Source organism: Drosophila navojoa, chromosome 2 (assembly GCF_054131105.1).
Source record: "Drosophila navojoa isolate 15081-1374.11 chromosome 2, UAZ_NAV_1.0, whole genome shotgun sequence".
In the NCBI taxonomy this organism is placed as follows: Eukaryota; Metazoa; Arthropoda; class Insecta; order Diptera; family Drosophilidae; genus Drosophila; species Drosophila navojoa.
Genome location: NC_142890.1, coordinates 1,650,794 through 1,668,835, shown reverse-complemented (window position 1 = coordinate 1,668,835; position 18,042 = coordinate 1,650,794). Strand labels below are relative to the sequence as shown.

Below are 18,042 nucleotides of genomic sequence, written 5' to 3'. Positions count from 1 at the left end.
ATCTCTGTATCTCTGTATCTCTGTATCTGTATCTGTATCTGTATCTGTATTTGTATCTGTTTCATTATACTTTTCTTGAGCTGCTCTCACTCAACAGGATCACGTTTGACCTTCTCTATGGATAGATGATGCGTGCAGTGGGTCATACCTATAATTGAATTGAGTTGCTGTTGCGCAGGGGTTTTTGTTTTAAATCAGTCATATTTATTTGTTTAAACAAATTCATGCATGCACTTAAGTATACCAGAAGCTGATTAATTATTGATAAATAAATTCCAGTTTAGTCTGATTGTTTAGTCACAGTTGCAAACCATTTTCGATTTGCTTACGATTTGATGAAGTTGGACGGAAAGGCTTGAAAAGAAATGCAGTCCACAAGCGACTGGAATATATAGTCACATATATATTTTTAAATATATATATACGCGTGGTACATAAATTAAAAGATAAAACACTATAATTAGCGAATGCCCACACCACAGTCTTATAGATGCATGCCGAGCTTAATTGGCATTAGATAGCTGAAAAACTGAAAGTAAAATTCTTATGATATAATATTTTGATAGAACTGCGGCTTCGTCTGGTGCTCCTTGATCACATAGAGGCCCTTGGGTTTGCCGTTGCCGGCAAAGTACTTGTGGAAACTCTGCTTGTTGACCACCTGCGAGGGGGCGTAATATGTGGGCGACTTCTGCTTGAGCGATTTCCTGTACTTGGCCTTGCCGCTGCCCGCTGTAAAGGACTTCTCGATGGTATCATTCTCCCAGGGTTTGCGCCATGTCGGTATCTTCTCGATGTCCAGCAGACGATTACGATCCGCCGCCGATACGTGAGCAAAATGCGGATTCTTTTGCAGTGCCTGCTTCAGCACTGGCAGATTCCAATGATAGATACGAGCTGGTCGTCCATTCGAACTAAACGGAAATGAGACCTGCAATGCGTCATGGGTATTGATTAGATGTGTATAAGCATAGATTTGTAATGCTAACAGTAGTAGCTACGGTAACAGTAACCGAAACGGCTTTCCTTAATATTCAATTAACAGCACGCTTAACAGAAACATTATTGTAAGGTGCTGTAAGCAATGTCACAGTAACATTAACATTAGCCCTCGATTAATATATCAACCACTGCTAGATTAACATTAGCAATAACAGTTACTGTAATATCAGCCCTGTCTCGGTCTCAAATCCATGTAAATTGCTAAGCTGCAGACATTTAAGCATATTCAAAAAAAATTTCAATTAACATTATTAGTAACTGTAACTGTTGCCTTAACATTAGCCATATCTGTTGCTGGCTTTTGGCCGAGCGCCATAAATTAGTCAACGAGTGTCTCCTAACAAATTGCATTTTTAATTGAGGTTGGTTAATGGCCCATGGCTTGCATATTTATTTAAAGCTGGAGCCGTGAGAGCGTAATAATTTTTATGCCTGCCGCATGCAACAACATTGACATTGACACAGCAGCAACAGCAACAGCAACAGCAACAGCAACAACAACTGCAACTGCAACTGCAACTGAATTTGCAATGGCATCTTCCATGGGTATATAAATAGCTGAGACTGTGGAGTAGCTGTCACTGCCTTTGCCACTGCCACAATAATGTCTGGAAGCTGTGCCCGAAGTTGGTAACTCGGTCGCCAGTTGGACGTACATCTATGCATAGCTATTTATACCCTGCAACAGTATACAAAATTGGCATATTGATTGGCATGTGATAGGATTGCATTTACCGGAAACTTCTAATTGGCAATTCAAAATTCAAACTCTCTAAATACCGATAGTTTGCAAATTCAAATTTGTTTTCACAAAGCTATCGATGGTTACACTAATTTCATTTCAATCGATTATTTCGTGTTGCCTTAATTTAAATGTATGTATGTATGTATTTGATCGGCTATTTCTGCTGATTGCTGGGTATCTCCTTATCGAGCAGCCTTGACTCGAGCACTCTTACTTATTTGTTGTCTATATGGGTGAGCCATGACTGCAGCAGTCGACGAAATGCAATGGCCCACATGGGTAATCCATTTTCAGCTCGGCCTCTGTCTGGGTGTGTGTATGTGTGTGCCTGTGTGTTTGCTTTTTGCAATTTGTTTTGTGCGCATGCGCGCCAGCGATGTTTATCAACGGTTCGCCAGACCAAACCCGACCAGGCCAGGCCCCAAGAAGCGATATTAGAGCCAGTTCTTTACAGTGTAGTTGTTGTTGTTGTTGTTGTTTTTTTGGCGTAACCTAATGGAATCCCGTTTACCTTTTTCCCGTTAGTTTTCAACGCCGACGCCTCACTGGCCGCTGCTGGCATGTTGGGTGCGTTGTCATGGATGTTGTTGCTCATTTGATGAGACTTCTCTTGTTGCTGCTGCCGCTGTTGTTGTTGCTTCTTCTGCTCCTGCTGCTGTTGCCCCTTGACAGCATCCAGCGTATTCTGAACGCTGTTGGGTCCGGAATAGTAGTGCAGATTTGGCGGCAATTTGATGATGAACATGTGTGAATCATCCCGCGATGAATGACGTCGTGACTCAACAGCCAAGCGTTTCCGGTTATGGCTATTCGGCGCCTTCACCTTCACAAAGCCCAGTTTGCTGCAAGTGCAACATGCAGACAGGAAAAATTGGCAAATGATTAAATTCTGATTTGAATATTAGCTAAAAGAGATTAACAAGCTTTAGCTTTGATACTTTTATTAACAGTTTGAAACTGATAGAGTTGCCGGACTGTGGACTGTTATGCATGCGATTAATTTGTTTAAAAATGAATAAAGTGCTGCCAGATTAAAAGAATGCAGAATGACGTAAGAACTTTGAAGACAAGTGCTGCACACAGTGAAACAGAGCTTATATGTACATATATATTTACATAGATATTCAGAAAAAGGGGTCTTGCTCTGTCTGTCTGTCTATTCGTCCAGTAAGCCCTAAACGTTTACCATGAATATATCATAATATAATTTATGATCGCACAGACATGCAAGCTAAACACAGACGTGCGCAACAGTTGTTGTTGTTCTTGTTCTTTGGCACTAGACACGTTGCATTAATTAAGCCCAAAATGAACCAGAGTGCTCCCCTCAAACCTCCGCTCGTTACTCACCTGAGCAGCTTCTTGTTGAGTGCATGTGTACGCCTTTTCAGTTGCTTTTGTTGCTGGGCTGGAACAACATCGCTCTGGCTGCCCCGCAGCTGCAACTGTTGCGGCAACTGTTGCTGCTGCTGCTGCTGCTGCTTCTGCGGCTGCTGGTATTTGTCCTGCCTTTTGATTTTATATATATGCGCGGCATCCTTGGCAATCACCGGAGAGGACTTGCTCCCGCTACCGCTGCCACTGCTGCTGTCCGCCTGTGCTGCAGCAGCCAAGCAAAGGAAGCAGCATAAACTGCAAAATAAAAACTCATTTTATGGCCTGTCTTTTTATTTGCTGGTATTTTTGGATTTTATGTGCGAAATTCTATAAGGGATTAAGTGTGGTGCACTCCACACATCTCTGGGGTTCAGGGTCAATCAAGCGTCAGTGCCTGCCACATTCGATGGGCCGCTGTAATCCAAGTCAAGAGCCAAGCGAATGCATTTTGAGCTGAATTCAAGAAGCGGACAACCTTTTGAAATACTAAACCCAGTCGAGCCACAAGCCGACTCACAATTAGCCAAAGGGTGCAAGCTAGAGATGTGTGCGTGTCACGAAACTGAGGCCCGAAGTCTTTTTACAATGTCTTTAACTCTAACTTTATTTGATAGTTCAATATATTAAATGCCTAAGCTATTTCTCTGCATATAGTAATTTATTAAATAAATATTCGAAATCTATATTTTCGTGATCTCTTATTACTCACACGACATGCGCTCCGCTCTAGTGCATGCAACAAAGTTCTAATGCTCTTGTTGTTGTTGCCCACCAATAATAAGGAAGAAAGCGCAAAGAAAAGCGTCTAAAAATGCAAATGAGCACGTACACACACACACACACGCACACACTGGCTAGTCAATTACAATGTAATATATGTGTGTATGTGTATGGGCATAGACGAAAGTCACATGCGCTACGGTTCAGTGGAGGGGTGTGAGAGAATTTCACTTGCAAGCAGCAGCAGCAACAACAACAACAACTCCAACAGCGGAGCATTCATAAGAACTGCCAATAAAGTGAAAAACGGAGAGAGAAGAGCAAGAGCGAGAGAGAATCGCCAATATAACGGTTTGGCAGAATGCTCCAGAAAATCATTAGGCTGTGCCAATATCGATGTCTTCACAGCGTCAAAAGTTATTGACCGACTAAGCAGTTGGCCATTTTACAGGGCCAAGCAGCAAATTATACTGGGCACATATACATATACATATACATACATATATACATACATTTATGTATGTGGGCATACATATATTGACGAAGCTTTATGCATCAAATGTAACCGAAGGCGACCACAGCGTAGCGACGTGCCTGGCATTTGGCAGTGGGTCCCAAGACAAGACTTAGCCTGAAGATACACACACACATAATGCATGCAACGTTCTATGCGCAAAGAAAAAAATTTTAAATAAGCTGAGTAGCAGGGCAGTGCTGAAGTTTAAATACTCTTACAAAAAATTATGTAAGATGAAAAGTTATAATTTAAGACAACGTTGAGCCTTGGAGCTGCCAGACAGCTATACAATTTGGGATAAATTAGTGATTTATATACATACGTAGTATGTATGTATGTATATATCTCTAACGTTGCAAGAATTTGTGAAGAGAGCGGCTAGACAAATGGCACAAATTTAAATGCAAGTAAACGGAGTGGCCAGACTGTCAAATTCGATATAAAAGGATAAAATTCAAATTTTTATAATCAATTGGCAGCTTCTTTTTAAAGATGGAGCTGCCACACTGCCAAATATGCGGAGATTAACTGAAATTGAGATTGACAATTTCATATAAATTTTAAACATATTAAAAGAGTTTACAGATATTGCAACTCAACAACGAGAAATGGTAACAAGTTTGCAGATGTATTACCAACTAAGACACTTAGCTATGATACTCTTAGGCAAGCGTATACAAGTAGTTTTGAGCGAAGCTGGCATAAATTGTGAGTCAAGACTTAAAAACCAATGCGCCCCCCAGGCGGGATTAGAGGCTGCCGCCACTGATTGATGCTTGGGCAGGGGCAAGTCGTTGACTCTGCAGACCTGGCCCGGGCATATGGCACGACAATGCGCTTCCTCCGATTGCAGTGCTAGCAGCAGTCAAATCAAATTGTATTCCAATCGACACGTATTTAGCACTGACCGACCACCAATTGCCAACTCAACCAAGGGCAGTTTGGTTCGCTTGGTGGATTGAGTCGGGGTCCAGTTGATAAATTGAAAAATAATCGAATGCAGCTCCCTTTTTGCTCCCTTTTGCTGTAGTGCGCAGACAACAGATGTGGCATACGTGAATTATTAATGTAACCAGCCACAGCCACAGCCACAAAGAAGTCCCCGCGGCCAAAGCACAAAAAAAGAAAGACACAGCAGCTAAAAAAAAAAAAAACAAAAACCAACCGAAAACAACGAACAACACAAAGCTTGCGTGTTCGAAAAGACAAATTCGCAAAGGGCTGCGTGTCAAAATTGAACAGATTTGTGGCCAGACGCAGACACAGCTCAGTCGATTGGCCTTTAATTTAACACAGTAAAAAGTGACTAAAAAGTATGGTTAAATGAAAGAAATGACGAAGTCAAGATACCCTAGCAATCAAGGTCTTTAAGATCAGAATTGATTGTTACGCCGTTGCTAACTATATATACTATATATATAGTTACTTAAAAAAATTTAATTCTAGTTTTCTGTTCAAATTGCGCATTTATTGAAGACCGATAACTGTGATAGCTTTTACTTATTTTTCGAAATCGTATTTTAAAAGTATTTTATTTTATTTTATTTTGATTTTTTTTTGTTTCAGCTTGGTCATGTTTAAGGTAAATTTAAAGGCCTTGTTGCAGTTGTCCCTGTCGACGAAGGGTCCATTGCTGCGACACAAGCGCATCAAGTGTGGCAAAGGGAGGTGAGCTTGAACAGGGATTAACTTAATCATAACTGCTCTATTGATAACACCTTTTAGCTATCTGCTCTGTTATGTACTGCAGGATGGCTACCTGAAGATAAGCCAGGCGAAGGGCTTGCGAAGAGGTCGGTGCTCCAAGGGTCTGCAGCGGCAGTCTAGCAAAAGGACGAGTACGAAGCGCGTCTGCGATGCCAACAGCCAGACGACCATTGGCTCATTGGAGGAGCCGACGACTAGGGACACATACAGTCAGACAACTGTGGTTCAGCACTCGCATTGCTCTGTGGATACGTTGGATCTTAGCCTCATGGTATCCAGGCAACAGCAGACCACTATACGAATCTTCAACTTCGCCAGTTGCCAGACGAAGAAGCTCAAAATGGAGATGCGTTCCACACAGGTGGAGCTGAGCCTGAAGTCCAGGTGGACACAGACACGAGTGATGCCTGTTCCAAGGAGCATCGCAGGAACTCAGACGACGTTCGCAGCGAGCCGACAGGCAAGCTATGTGCAGACGGACATCTCCAGTCTGTCGGCAGTGGAGGAGCAGGAGCAGGAGGAGCTAAAGGAGCGTATTGTTAATTTGCTATTGCGATCTATGAACAGTCAGAGTATTCTGTTGCTTAAGAGCGTTGAGTCCCTCAATCAGCTGCTAGAGCTCAAGCAGTTGGAGCTGCAAAAGCAAAAACTGGAGAAGAAGCAAGAGGCAGCCAAGCAGGTGGAGTTGGCCAAGCTGAAGCAGAGACAGCCGAAAAGGTAAGACAATTGCGTGCAATCAAACCCGGTTAACTTCGTCGCCTTCGCAGAGCTAGCAAACGGTTACATTGCCCCAAGTTCAGGATCTGGGCCAAGCCAATATCCAAGCCCAATAAGCTGGTACAGAAGGAGGTCCACATTCAAACAGATCAACTAAGCATAATGTAGGTAACACTGATATTATCAAATAAATCATGTATGTATATATTTATATATATATATATGTTATGCAGATCTAACGGCACGCAAACGGAGCTCTTGAGGGAAATGCCATTGGTTCGCTTGGCTGAGGCAGCCACGCAAACCGACCGCGTCAAAGGACTCTCTTGGCTACGCTTAAGCAGCTGAAACTGGCGATATACTATAAATAGGCCTATACATATTTACTTACCATAGCCAGCGCCAGTTGGTAGCTGATTTTGTTGTTGTTATTAATGTTGTGATTGTTTTTGCTCGCGTTGCACTCATTGTGATTAACATACAAATTTCTTTGTTGTACTGGAGATTCAATGCTTAGAAGCGCATCGCTCGATGGCGCCAAAGTTGCGCGTTATGTTAATTTAACAGTGCACTGTTATAGTGATTTACAGCTTTACAGTTCTTTACTTTGATGCAGTTATGCACTTATGTTATCCGCACAAACGTCCGAACGCGACAATAACTTGTCAAAGACTGAATGGCCAGCGAGCAAGTGGCCAACGTTTTGGCTTCGGCTTTTGGGTTTGGGGCTTCGGTTGCTTCGGTTACTTCGGCTTTTGTTTGTTCGCTTTTTGTTGCTGCTGCTGTTGCTGTTGCTGTTGTCGGTATGCAAAAAGCCAACAAACAACAATAAGAAAGTCACGCTTAACGACTGTGACTGAGACTTAGTCCCAGGGTCTAGGCTGGACAGTGAAAAAACAACAAACAACAACCAAATAGAGAAACAAAATAAAGCACATGCAAGTGCGCTGCGGACGTTGAGCGCTGTAGAGCCGGCTGCATTTGCGGGAGTTTGGCTGGCATAGACAAAAGAATAAAGCATGGCTGCCGAAAAGGCGTCTGCTTTTGGAACGGGCGGGCGTGGTGTGAACGTGGGACAAACTCTCTGGACAACAGTCTAGCAGCCGGAGATTGAGTCCTGTTGCTACTGCAACTCATGCCATGCCACTCACTCGCTTGGTCGCTGATTGATTGTTATCTCGCACAAACACGCCCTCTATCCGCAAAAAAACAAAAACACCGCTAGCACAGTTAGCTGCGGGCCGCCCGTCGAAAATTAAATACTCTTATAAATATCTGCATACGAGGGTAGTCTAAGCAATTGACGAACTAACAAAAGTCAAATATATTTTTGAAAAATTTAATTTTTTTATTTTCGGTTTTTATAGCTAGTCAAAGTCTGCAGTGTATTCGCCAATTTTTCTCTGAGTACAGACTTTCTGAGCTGTCTACCTCGTGACAAATTTATAATACCCTTTCTATGGAAAATAAGAGAAGGGTTGCACTTTAATTGAGATTTATTTATGGCCTCGCCAAAAGCAAAGCCCTTCAGTGGAAGACAAAGGCACACAGCGCTTCATAATAATGAGCCATACACGCGCTGCGGCTCACTCGACCTGGCGATATTTGGACAACGGGACAAACAATTGAAAAGTGCAATTGTTATATACCCTGTGTACCCTTTGAATGGATGTCGATTTTATATTATTTATGTATAAAAGATAAAAACAACAATGAAAAATGTTAATAACTAAAAGCTATTTTCGCATTGAAAAATGCATTACAAGTATAACAAAAAATTTATATATTAAAGATTTATCTAATGATTCTTTGAATTTATATAAACTATGTAAATTAGTATTCTTTCGATCTCTTATATTTTGGATATGTAGATATAGCTCTAGGAGCTGCGGGTCAATCAATTAAATATTGATTCCATTTTAGAGATAAATAGAATCAATAATTAGGTATTGATTCTGAAAGTCCTTCCAGTCTATAGCAAATCATAATTATATTCTTCCGTAGACTCTAGGTGAACAATCTAGAAACGGACAACTGAAATATACCCTGTACCCCTAAGAAAATAAAATGATATGTCCTAGAGTCTATAACGCAGGGTATTCTCTAGTCGTACAACGCTCTTGCCTCAGCTTGTTATGTGGTTGTTGCTACTATTATTGTTCTGTGGTGGCAAGCTTTTCAGCTTCAGGTTTGGTTTGAAAATTGGGCGGGCAGTTCGCCCAGCTCGTTATTGTCAAATTGTTGGCCAAGTGCTCGAGCAGCTGTATGTGTGTATGTGTGCATCTGTGTATGGGTGGGTGCCGCTATGAGGCCGCCTCTGCCGCTGACATGCCAATTGTATGTCTGTCCAGCTGGCTCACTGTCGCTAGCCTGGAATGCACTACAGTTGCATTCGCACAAAAATTCAATTGAATTGAATTGGAACGGAGGCTAAGGACTTAGCCTGCGACTAAGGTTAAGTGCCATGTTGTGGCCCACTCTACGCTCTTGCTGCGCTCTCTGCAATTTCAGCAACAACCTCAGCAAATTGCTTTGGTTTGGACGCTTTTACGCTAGTTATGCTGAATTATGCATTCGCAAAATTTCAAATGGTGAACTTCAAGTCCAAGCCAAAACTTTCACTTGAACCAACAATGGCGCAGACAGCGAAAAGAAAAAAAACTATAGTGAGAACATTTTAGCCGGGCATTAATGGCAGCCCAATATCCGTTTATTGATGGACAAATTAAAATATCAAATAGATAGATAGATATCGATATCACATTATCTCTGCTCGTATGTCTTTGGTAGACAATATAAGAGTCAGTCTCTAGAGCATCAGTAACAAATTGAAATATGTGTCCATGTAGTGATAATACAACCTCTGCTTTCAATTTCCATACTCTAGCTCAAGAAGTCCGTCTATAAATAAACCGATATACTCCTTTCTGACTACCTTAACAGTGCATGGCGGAAAAATGGACAACAAAAAAACAAAATGGCGCAGACAACGCACAGCCAAAACAAAACCCCGAAAAATCTAGAAGAGGAAGCAAAAAGTTTTCATGCTTCCGGTCTTGCGCCGAATGATTGAGTCGCAGAATATACAAAAAAAAAACCCCATCCTTAGAAGATTTAGAGAGTGGAAAAATGGAAAAGTAGAAAAGTCGCATTCGAGCATTCGAGAAGGGAAGAGGAAGAAGAAGCGAAGGAGAAAGAAAAGGCTATTTTATGCATTTTCGAGTGCCCAGTTGACCAAAGACGAACGTCATGCATTGTCATTAACAACTAGCTATAAATAAGACATAAAATACACAGCCAAGAATGAGTTCTAGCCATTCTGCAAGAATGCTGGACTTGAAGATGCCCCATGCACACAGTTGTGTGTTAAAGCATGTAACTTACTCATATAGTAGATTTCCTAATATATCAAAGTTAATGTTAGGCATGCCGAACATGCTCTAGAAATAGATACCCTGTACACACACTCAAACTAGAATATGCCATCCTAGATACACTTTAAACAGTCTGTAGCACAACAAAATTACTCTACTATGTTAGGTCAATCATACCCGACGCATTTTTCACAGGGTACTTAAGCCATGCAGCCACACTCAATGGAGTACCAAGCGTTTAGTTGCAAATTTTAACAAGAGGCTGTCAATGATTAATGTCAATAAAACGCAAACTCAGCTTGGGAATGCTGCTAGAACCGACGTCTCTCTCACTGCTTCAAGTTGAAAGTAGGAAGCGCTGGCATTTGGTCAGCATTTGGGTCATGAACCTGTGCCGCCGCTGGAATCGAGGACAAAGCGCTGATCCTCAAGCGTCGTGTGGGTGCAATGGTTCAATTGGTGTCGAGAGTCAGTGAGTCTCGATAAATGGATAATGTTCGGGATGCAGTTGTTGATGATGATGATTGGCAGTAAGGCAGTGAAAAGTTGTGGGCACGCCTACACGTACCGCTCATTAGCTATGCCCCTAATGAGGCATTTAAAAGGTGCAATGCGGGCCTTGGCATTAGCCAGCATTTGGCCATGTCAGTTGACAAATGTCTTTGCTTGTCACGCGCTTAAATGTCCAGCAATGCGGCGCCTCACTTACACTTGAAATAATACTGGACCCAATGAACAATTTGTAGTGAATTATTGTTTCTTATCTAGTAAAAATTATTGTTAACAATGCTGACAAAGGAAATTAAATAAACTCAAATATAAAAATAATACTAATAAATATATGTACATTTATAACAAATAACAAATAATTTCAAATAGCTACCAGAATTTCTTACACTGTATAACCATATACATACATATGTATGTATTGTATATGCACATTAGCTAACTGCTACGTCACTTGGGCTTCGAACGCATGCATAGCCATGGTCTAGCGTGACAGCCGATTGAGTTGAAGGAAAGTCAGACTGACGCAGCGACTATGCCTTGCCATGGCTGGCTGGAAAACCCATTGGCTGAGAGAGAGGAGTGTCTGAAGTATGCGAGCTATGAGACACAAGCAAGTAGTGCATCAATTTGGCAATTGGCACACATTCCAGGCGACTGCAATTCAGTTAACGGCTATGCGATATTTAAGCCATATTTGGCGAGATTCTGTCAAATGTTTTCGAGAATGCGGCGCAATTGAGTGACGCCTGTCAATCAAGCCTGGCTGCAGTTGGAGTGTTGACGCATTGTCAAATTGCGTTTGGATATGAAAGCTATGCAATTAGCTAGAAAGAAAACTCCCAGAATATACAGTGCAGCAGACCCAGAATCTGCACACATGCAAACACTCACACACATCTTTTTAGCCACTTGCAGTGTTGCCATATTGTGATTTTGTTTCGATAGTATCGCATATCTCAACTTATTCGATAACACATCTTCGATGGTAAACAAACGCTAAGCAACACAGCTATCGACTAAACGCAAAGTGAAGTGAAAATTTGTGAAAAGACGAAAAGTTAAAGAAATTGAAGTGTACTGAAGAGGATGGCCTCGCTGGAACCAACGCAAAATAAAACATGGGATCTATCCCTATACGAGCTGCAGCGCAAGCCGCAAGAAATAATCACAGACAGCACAGAAATAGCCGTCTCTCCGCGCAGCCTACATAGCGAATTAATGTGCCCCATTTGCTTGGACATGCTCAAGAAGACGATGACCACCAAGGAGTGCTTGCATCGGTTCTGCTCGGATTGTATTGTGACCGCATTGCGATCCGGCAACAAGGAGTGCCCCACTTGCCGCAAAAAACTTGTGTCCAAACGTTCGTTGCGCGCCGATCCAAACTTTGACTTGCTCATCTCGAAAATCTATCCCAGTCGCGAGGAGTACGAAGCCTCGCAGGAGAAAATCATGGCCAAATTCAATCCGACACAATCTCAAAAGGCGCTCGTGAACTCCATCAACGAGGGCATCAAGCTGCAGTCGCAGAATCGGCCGCAACGGTTTCGTACTAACAAGGGTGGTGGGGCTGCTGCCAACAACAATGGAGGTGGGAACGCTGGCAATGCTAATCGTGGTGTGAATGCTCACGATACGGCCTCCAATGACAGCAACAGCAATACGAACGGTAACGAACGTGAGTCCCGGGATACCGGTGGAGCAACCGGAGCTGCTGCACCCGCTGCCCCAGCCGCAGCAGCTACTACAACGCCCGTCAGCAGTAGTAGCAGCAGTAGCAGCAACGCCACTAACACCGCCACCACCACCCAGGCGGGCACATCGGGCGCTAGCACCTCATCGAATCGCATGCAAGTGGATGATGCATCAAATCCTCCTTCGGTGCGCAGCACACCTTCTCCGGTACCGTCGAATTCGAGCAGCACGAAGCCGAAGCGTGCGATGTCGGTGATGACGTCGGAGCGTTCAGAGGAATCAGAATCTGACTCACAAATGGATTGTCGCACCGAGGGTGACTCAAATATCGATACCGAGGGAGAGGGCAACGGCGAACTGGGCATCAATGATGAAATCGAGCTAGTCTTCAAGCCCCATCCCACAGAAATGTCCGCTGATAATCAGCTGATCCGTGCACTCAAAGACAACTGCATAAGGTACATCAAGACAACAGCGAATGCCACTGTGGACCATCTCAGCAAGTATCTAGCGATACGCCTGACCCTCGACCTGGGCGCCGATCTACCAGAAGCCTGTCGTCTGCTCAACTTTTGCATCTACGTGGCACCCCAGCCGCAGCAGTTGGTAATCTTGAATGGTAATCAGACGCTACATCAGGTCAACGACAAATTCTGGAAGGTAAGTTCTGTAATATTCCGAAAGTGTAAACTATAAACTAATCCGAAACTCACTTCAACTTGACAGGTGAACAAACCGATGGAAATGTATTACTCATGGAAGAAGACCTAAAGCGTTACCTTACCTAGTTAAAAGCATTTTAGCTATTAAGCATTCAACACTATAAATAATATATATACTCGTATATATAATATTTCAATATATACATGTTTAGTTTTATCATCTATGTGCTTAACAAGAATATATATGTATAGAAGTACACCATCAAATTCTAGATGATGTATGTAGAAACCACAGATCAGTTTTCGTTATGCCCTGTGCTTAAAACATATCCCAAACAAGGTTCCATATTGCCTATATACAGCATATATTGAGTGTTCCATATAGTGTGCTTATTGATTCATAGGTAAGTAATTTCAGATCATTTCCTTTGATATATAGCACCTGTATGCTAGAGGAATATTGTGAAATTGGATTAGATTTGGTTGTTAGGTGCATCGGGGTAGAGCTTGGACAGAGATTAAAGGTTGCCGTATGATAAGAACAATATTCTTTTCATATATTCTTTGCGTATATTGGACGTTTGTAAATGTGTGAAAGTACATACAGAACATTGACGTAACTAAAAGTAATTGTAAGAATACATTGGTGAGGAACGCTTAAAAAGTAGATAAAATTTAACTATGCTATGACTGCTAACCGTCTCACGGATGCGTTGCTAATGAATGTGACTAATGTGCTTCGCTGGGCTCTAATTGGGGCTCCGGCTGAGGCAGAGTGTGGTTCATTTAAACATTTCAATTTGTTTACATTTAGTATTATATTCAAAAATATTAAGGCATAAGGCAGCACCTGTGCTTTGGCATTGATCAGCAATCAACGCCTATGGATTAGTCAGATATTCTCTGCATTTTTTTTAGAATTGCGCTTCGAAATTCCTTGAAGTCGCTCCTCGCTTCAATTTCGTTGAGACAATCGCCTTGAATGCGATTGAGACCACTCTTTATGTCGGAATCCTGGCCGCCGCGTGTGCGCCGCATCAAATCGCGCTCGTGGTGATTGGACAGGCCCAGATCCCGCAGCTCATCTATATGATCTAATGTAAATGTCCGTTGCTCCTCCTGTAAGAACTCAGCGCATTTCTCATAGATATCCAGGTACTCTTCCGTTTCGCCTTTGTCGCCCAATCGGTGCGTTTCCAGGTAGCGTCGAAAGAGTTTTGCAGCCTGCGGATCAAGCAGCGTTTGATGCATGCTATTTGTGAGCGTGTAAATGCGACGCACTTCCTCAACGCTCATATCCGAACAGCCGCAGAAGCATCTTATCAGCTGCACCGTTTTGCTCTACGTTTTGCAAATATTCAATTACTATTAAACTTTTGTGCGATAACGCCATATGGAAAGTACCTTGTATGATGACGAAGCCATGGTGCGTATGTGTAATAGTAATATATATCTATATAAATATATATATATTATTCTATATTATGTTGCTCCATCGACGTTCACCGACATATTGGCCGGCAATTTAAAAAATATAAGCACGGCTGCTCAATCGAACCAACACAGCATGATAGATTCTGAATTCATCTGTTCGCTGTTAAGGTAGGGATGGTATATTACCTGTGAACTATCGATAGCAATCGTTTACCCCAATACATACATATTGGTACATTGAAAATGAAAACAATCGTACTCTATTATTATTATAGTTTTTCAAGCCGACGAGAATTGAATGCGCGGTCATTGGTTCTTGAACCAGTTGGCAAATATCACAAGCTTAGAAATAAACAGCCAGTGGTAAATATTTTAAAGTCTTTATTTTAGAGCGATTTTTATAAATTTATGGAAGCTTATGATCTATAACTTGGACTTGAGCGCCTTCATTAGTTTCTCCAATTTGAGAGCCTTTTGGAAATCTCCGCTAATCTTCAGCTTACCGGACATGTACGCTGGTGCCGCCTTCAATTTGCCCGAGAACATGTCAAAGAAATTGTTCGAGTTCATGGACAGCGTTGCGTCCGGTGCACCTGGCGGGGTGCCATTACCGCAGGCACCGGAACCATTCTTCAAGTCTAGAAACCAGGTGCTCTGCTTATCGCCGCTGATGTTGAACTGGTATACAGCCTGCGTTTTGCCAACGATTTCAGGAGACAGCAGAGATTCAATTTTTTTAAAAAGCTGCGGTATTTTGTCGTCGCTAGTGTCAGCCGTAGGTGCAGCTGCAGCAGACGGCTCAGGCACTGCTGCACCTTCAGCTGGTGCACCCTTGGCTTCAACGAAAAAGTCAGCCATTAAGTTGTCTGCGTTTTCACGAACACAAGCATAGTCCGTCAGATCCTTGACTCCCACTGATTCGAGCACCTCATCGTCAATGAAGAACTGGCCGGTGAACTGTTTGGGTTCCCGGGAGAGTATGGCATAAGCCGCATCGGCCATAATCTCTGGCTTGCGCGACCAGCTGGCGCTGTCGGGACCAGTCAGCATCTCAATGGCAGCCGTATGGATGGCCGTGCGTGGCCAAAGGGCGTTCACGGCTATGCCGCGATCCTTGAACTCCGCCGCCATTCCTAGCACACACATGGACATGCCGTACTTGGCCATCGTGTAGGCAACATGGGGACCAAACCATTTTGCCTTCATGCTCAGCGGCGGCGAGATGTTTAAGATGTGAGCATGATTGCTCTTCTCCAGATAGGGCAGGCACTCTTTGGACACCAGGAATGTGCCACGCGTGTTGATGCTGTGCATCAGATCGTAGCGCTTCATTTCAGTGTCTGGTGTGTTGGTCAAAGAAATGGCACTAGCATTGTTCACAACGATATCGATGCCACCGAATTTGGCCGCAGCTTGCTGGACGGCGGTGCGCACCTGTTGCTCATCGCGCACATCCACAACACAGGGAAAGGCACGTCCGCCAGCCTTTTCGATCTCATCGGCGGCTGTGTAAATCGTGCCTGGCAGCTTGGGATGCGGCTCAGCTGTCTTGGCAGCAACCACAATGTTGGCACCATCGCGAGCCGCCTTCAGTGCGATTGCCTTGCCGATGCCCCTAGAGGCGCCAGTGATGAACAAAGTTCGTCCTGCCAATTTTCCAGTATTAATCATTGTGTGGTCCAAAGTTTAAACCGCTCACTGCAAAGACTCTGATCTATATGAACTGAAAACCGTGTAACTCTCGGCCAATCAACATATGTACAAGAGAAAGTCCAAAGTGCAATAAGATCGACGAGACGTCATATTGTAGGGAGAGTAAAGAGTCAAAACGTTCGGCAAAGGTAACTCTTGAATGCGCTTCTATGACATATATTCACTTGCATATTGCTTTTTATACTGTTTATTTATTATTTTGGGTATTAAGTAATTTAGCATTTGCTATTTAATGACATAAATTACTTAATTTTCACATATTTCGTATTAAAAATGAGAAAATAAAATTGACCAGCGTTGCCACTTTTCGTTTTGTGTGAATGGCATTCTGTGAGCAGAATACTACTGGCAAGAAGCAGAAAAGCATCAAATGTGTTTGTTTACAACAGAGAAATTTGGGTAAAATTAAATAAAAAAGAATATATATTATTAACAAATGGCTGCCGAGCGTTCGCGTCGTCACAACGCTGGCAATAAAATAGCCAAGCTGCTTGATGAAGAGGAGGATGAATTTTATAAAACCTCCTATGGCGGCTTTCAGGATGAAGAAGACGATAAGGAATATGTGTAAGTACATATGTATATCAATGTTACATGTTAAATGTTTAAATTAATGTAAATATTTGTATGCATTTCGTTGCTAAAGTCAAAAAGACGAGGAAGAGGATGTGGTGGACTCAGACTTCAGCATAGACGAACAGGATGAGCCCGTATCCGATCAAGAAGAGGCGCCAGAAAAGAAACGCAAGCGCGGAGGCGTCGTCACAAAAGCCTATAAAGCAAGTACTATTGTATAATAAAATTGCATATAATATTAATATCTCAACTAGGAACCAGCGAAGCCGCTTGCCAAGAAGGAAACTAAAGTTGGCGCTACGCTGCACAAGAAACGGGGCGCTGGCGGCGTGGTCAAACGTAGAGTGCGTCCGCGCTTTACGGTTCTGGACTCCGGACGGAAGTCGATACGCACGTCCACGGCCATTAAAACACAGGCTACAAAGATACGGCTAAAAGAACTAGACGATGCACGCAAGCGCAAGAAAAAGAAGGTGCGCGTAGAGGACTATATGCCCACGCAGGAAGAGTTGCTTGCGGAGGCAAAAGTAACAGAGGAAGAGAATATAAAATCTTTGGGTTTGTTAATAAAACAATGGTAACTGCATAGTACTCTAACTGTATTCCCAAATACTTGCAGAGAAATTCCAAAAAATGGAGCTGGAGAAAAAGAAAACACGGCCCACTAAGAGAGTTTTCGTTGGTCCAACGATACGCTATCATTCATTGACTATGCCCGTGATTCGGAATATGCCCACGCGAACAGGCCAATCGAATGAGTCTACGGGCCGCTGTGAACGCACGTTCGTAACCTTTGAAAACGATTTCAATGATAAGGCTTTCAATGCGATCTTCCGCCCGAAACGACCACCAAAGCACTCGTGCGGCATTTGTCCCATCACTCGACTGCCGGCACGATACTTCGATCCCGTCACGCAACAGCCGTACTATAGTATTCAGGCCTTTAAGATATTGCGCGAAGCCTACTACATGCAGCTGGAGCAGCAAGCCAGCAGCAGCAGCAACATCAGCGAACAGACCGAGTTAGCCAAGTGGTTGGAGTGGCGTAAGTTGGTCAAGGAGAATCGCCAAAAGGCGGCTACAGCAGCCAAAATAGTCGATAGTTAGGATTATCCCTAGATTAAGTTGTCTACAAAGCTGTCTCTCAAATTAAATCGCTTATAATTTTTGAAAGAATTCCTTGTTCGATTGCATCTCAATTGTCATAGCTCGAATCTTAAAGCCAATCATGAACAATCATCTAATAATAATAATCGGAACTTGGATCCTCGCTGCTCAGCTCAAAGAGTATTC

General features: G+C 42.9%; 6 protein-coding genes across 6 annotated transcripts; 3 read left to right on the top strand and 3 right to left on the bottom strand.

The window, feature by feature from the left end:
- Positions 1-179: 179 nt before the first annotated feature.
- Positions 180-7,480, bottom strand: LOC108651679 (uncharacterized). The gene is made up of 4 exons (XM_018101537.2): positions 7,177-7,480; positions 3,098-3,379; positions 2,259-2,589; positions 180-931 (listed from the first exon to the last, which is right to left on the bottom strand). The coding sequence occupies exons 1-4, from the start codon at positions 7,263-7,265 to the stop codon at positions 545-547; spliced, it is 1,089 nt and encodes a 362-aa protein (XP_017957026.1). The 5' UTR covers positions 7,266-7,480; the 3' UTR covers positions 180-544.
- Positions 5,901-7,288, top strand: LOC115565761 (uncharacterized). Its single transcript, XM_030391126.2, has 4 exons — positions 5,901-6,029; positions 6,087-6,785; positions 6,836-6,949; positions 7,019-7,288. The coding sequence occupies exons 1-4, from the start codon at positions 5,935-5,937 to the stop codon at positions 7,131-7,133; spliced, it is 1,023 nt and encodes a 340-aa protein (XP_030246986.1). The 5' UTR covers positions 5,901-5,934; the 3' UTR covers positions 7,134-7,288.
- Positions 7,481-11,633: 4,153 nt separating the features above from the next.
- On the top strand, positions 11,634-13,320 carry Sce (E3 ubiquitin-protein ligase Sce). Its single transcript, XM_018101429.3, has 2 exons — positions 11,634-13,024; positions 13,091-13,320. The coding sequence occupies exons 1-2, from the start codon at positions 11,756-11,758 to the stop codon at positions 13,133-13,135; spliced, it is 1,314 nt and encodes a 437-aa protein (XP_017956918.1). The 5' UTR covers positions 11,634-11,755; the 3' UTR covers positions 13,136-13,320.
- Positions 13,321-13,584: 264 nt separating this feature from the next.
- On the bottom strand, positions 13,585-14,618 carry LOC108651761 (uncharacterized). The gene is made up of 2 exons (XM_018101648.3): positions 14,431-14,618; positions 13,585-14,367 (listed from the first exon to the last, which is right to left on the bottom strand). The coding sequence occupies exons 1-2, from the start codon at positions 14,449-14,451 to the stop codon at positions 13,915-13,917; spliced, it is 474 nt and encodes a 157-aa protein (XP_017957137.1). The 5' UTR covers positions 14,452-14,618; the 3' UTR covers positions 13,585-13,914.
- Positions 14,619-14,823: 205 nt separating this feature from the next.
- Positions 14,824-16,287, bottom strand: Hsdl2 (Hydroxysteroid dehydrogenase like 2). The gene has a single exon (XM_018101440.3). The coding sequence runs from the start codon at positions 16,129-16,131 to the stop codon at positions 14,884-14,886; it is 1,248 nt and encodes a 415-aa protein (XP_017956929.1). The 5' UTR covers positions 16,132-16,287; the 3' UTR covers positions 14,824-14,883.
- Positions 16,288-16,473: 186 nt separating this feature from the next.
- YL-1 (Vacuolar protein sorting-associated protein YL-1) lies at positions 16,474-17,925 on the top strand. The gene is made up of 4 exons (XM_018101560.3): positions 16,474-16,740; positions 16,820-16,952; positions 17,004-17,307; positions 17,369-17,925. The coding sequence occupies exons 1-4, from the start codon at positions 16,610-16,612 to the stop codon at positions 17,854-17,856; spliced, it is 1,056 nt and encodes a 351-aa protein (XP_017957049.1). The 5' UTR covers positions 16,474-16,609; the 3' UTR covers positions 17,857-17,925.
- Positions 17,926-18,042: the final 117 nt, after the last annotated feature.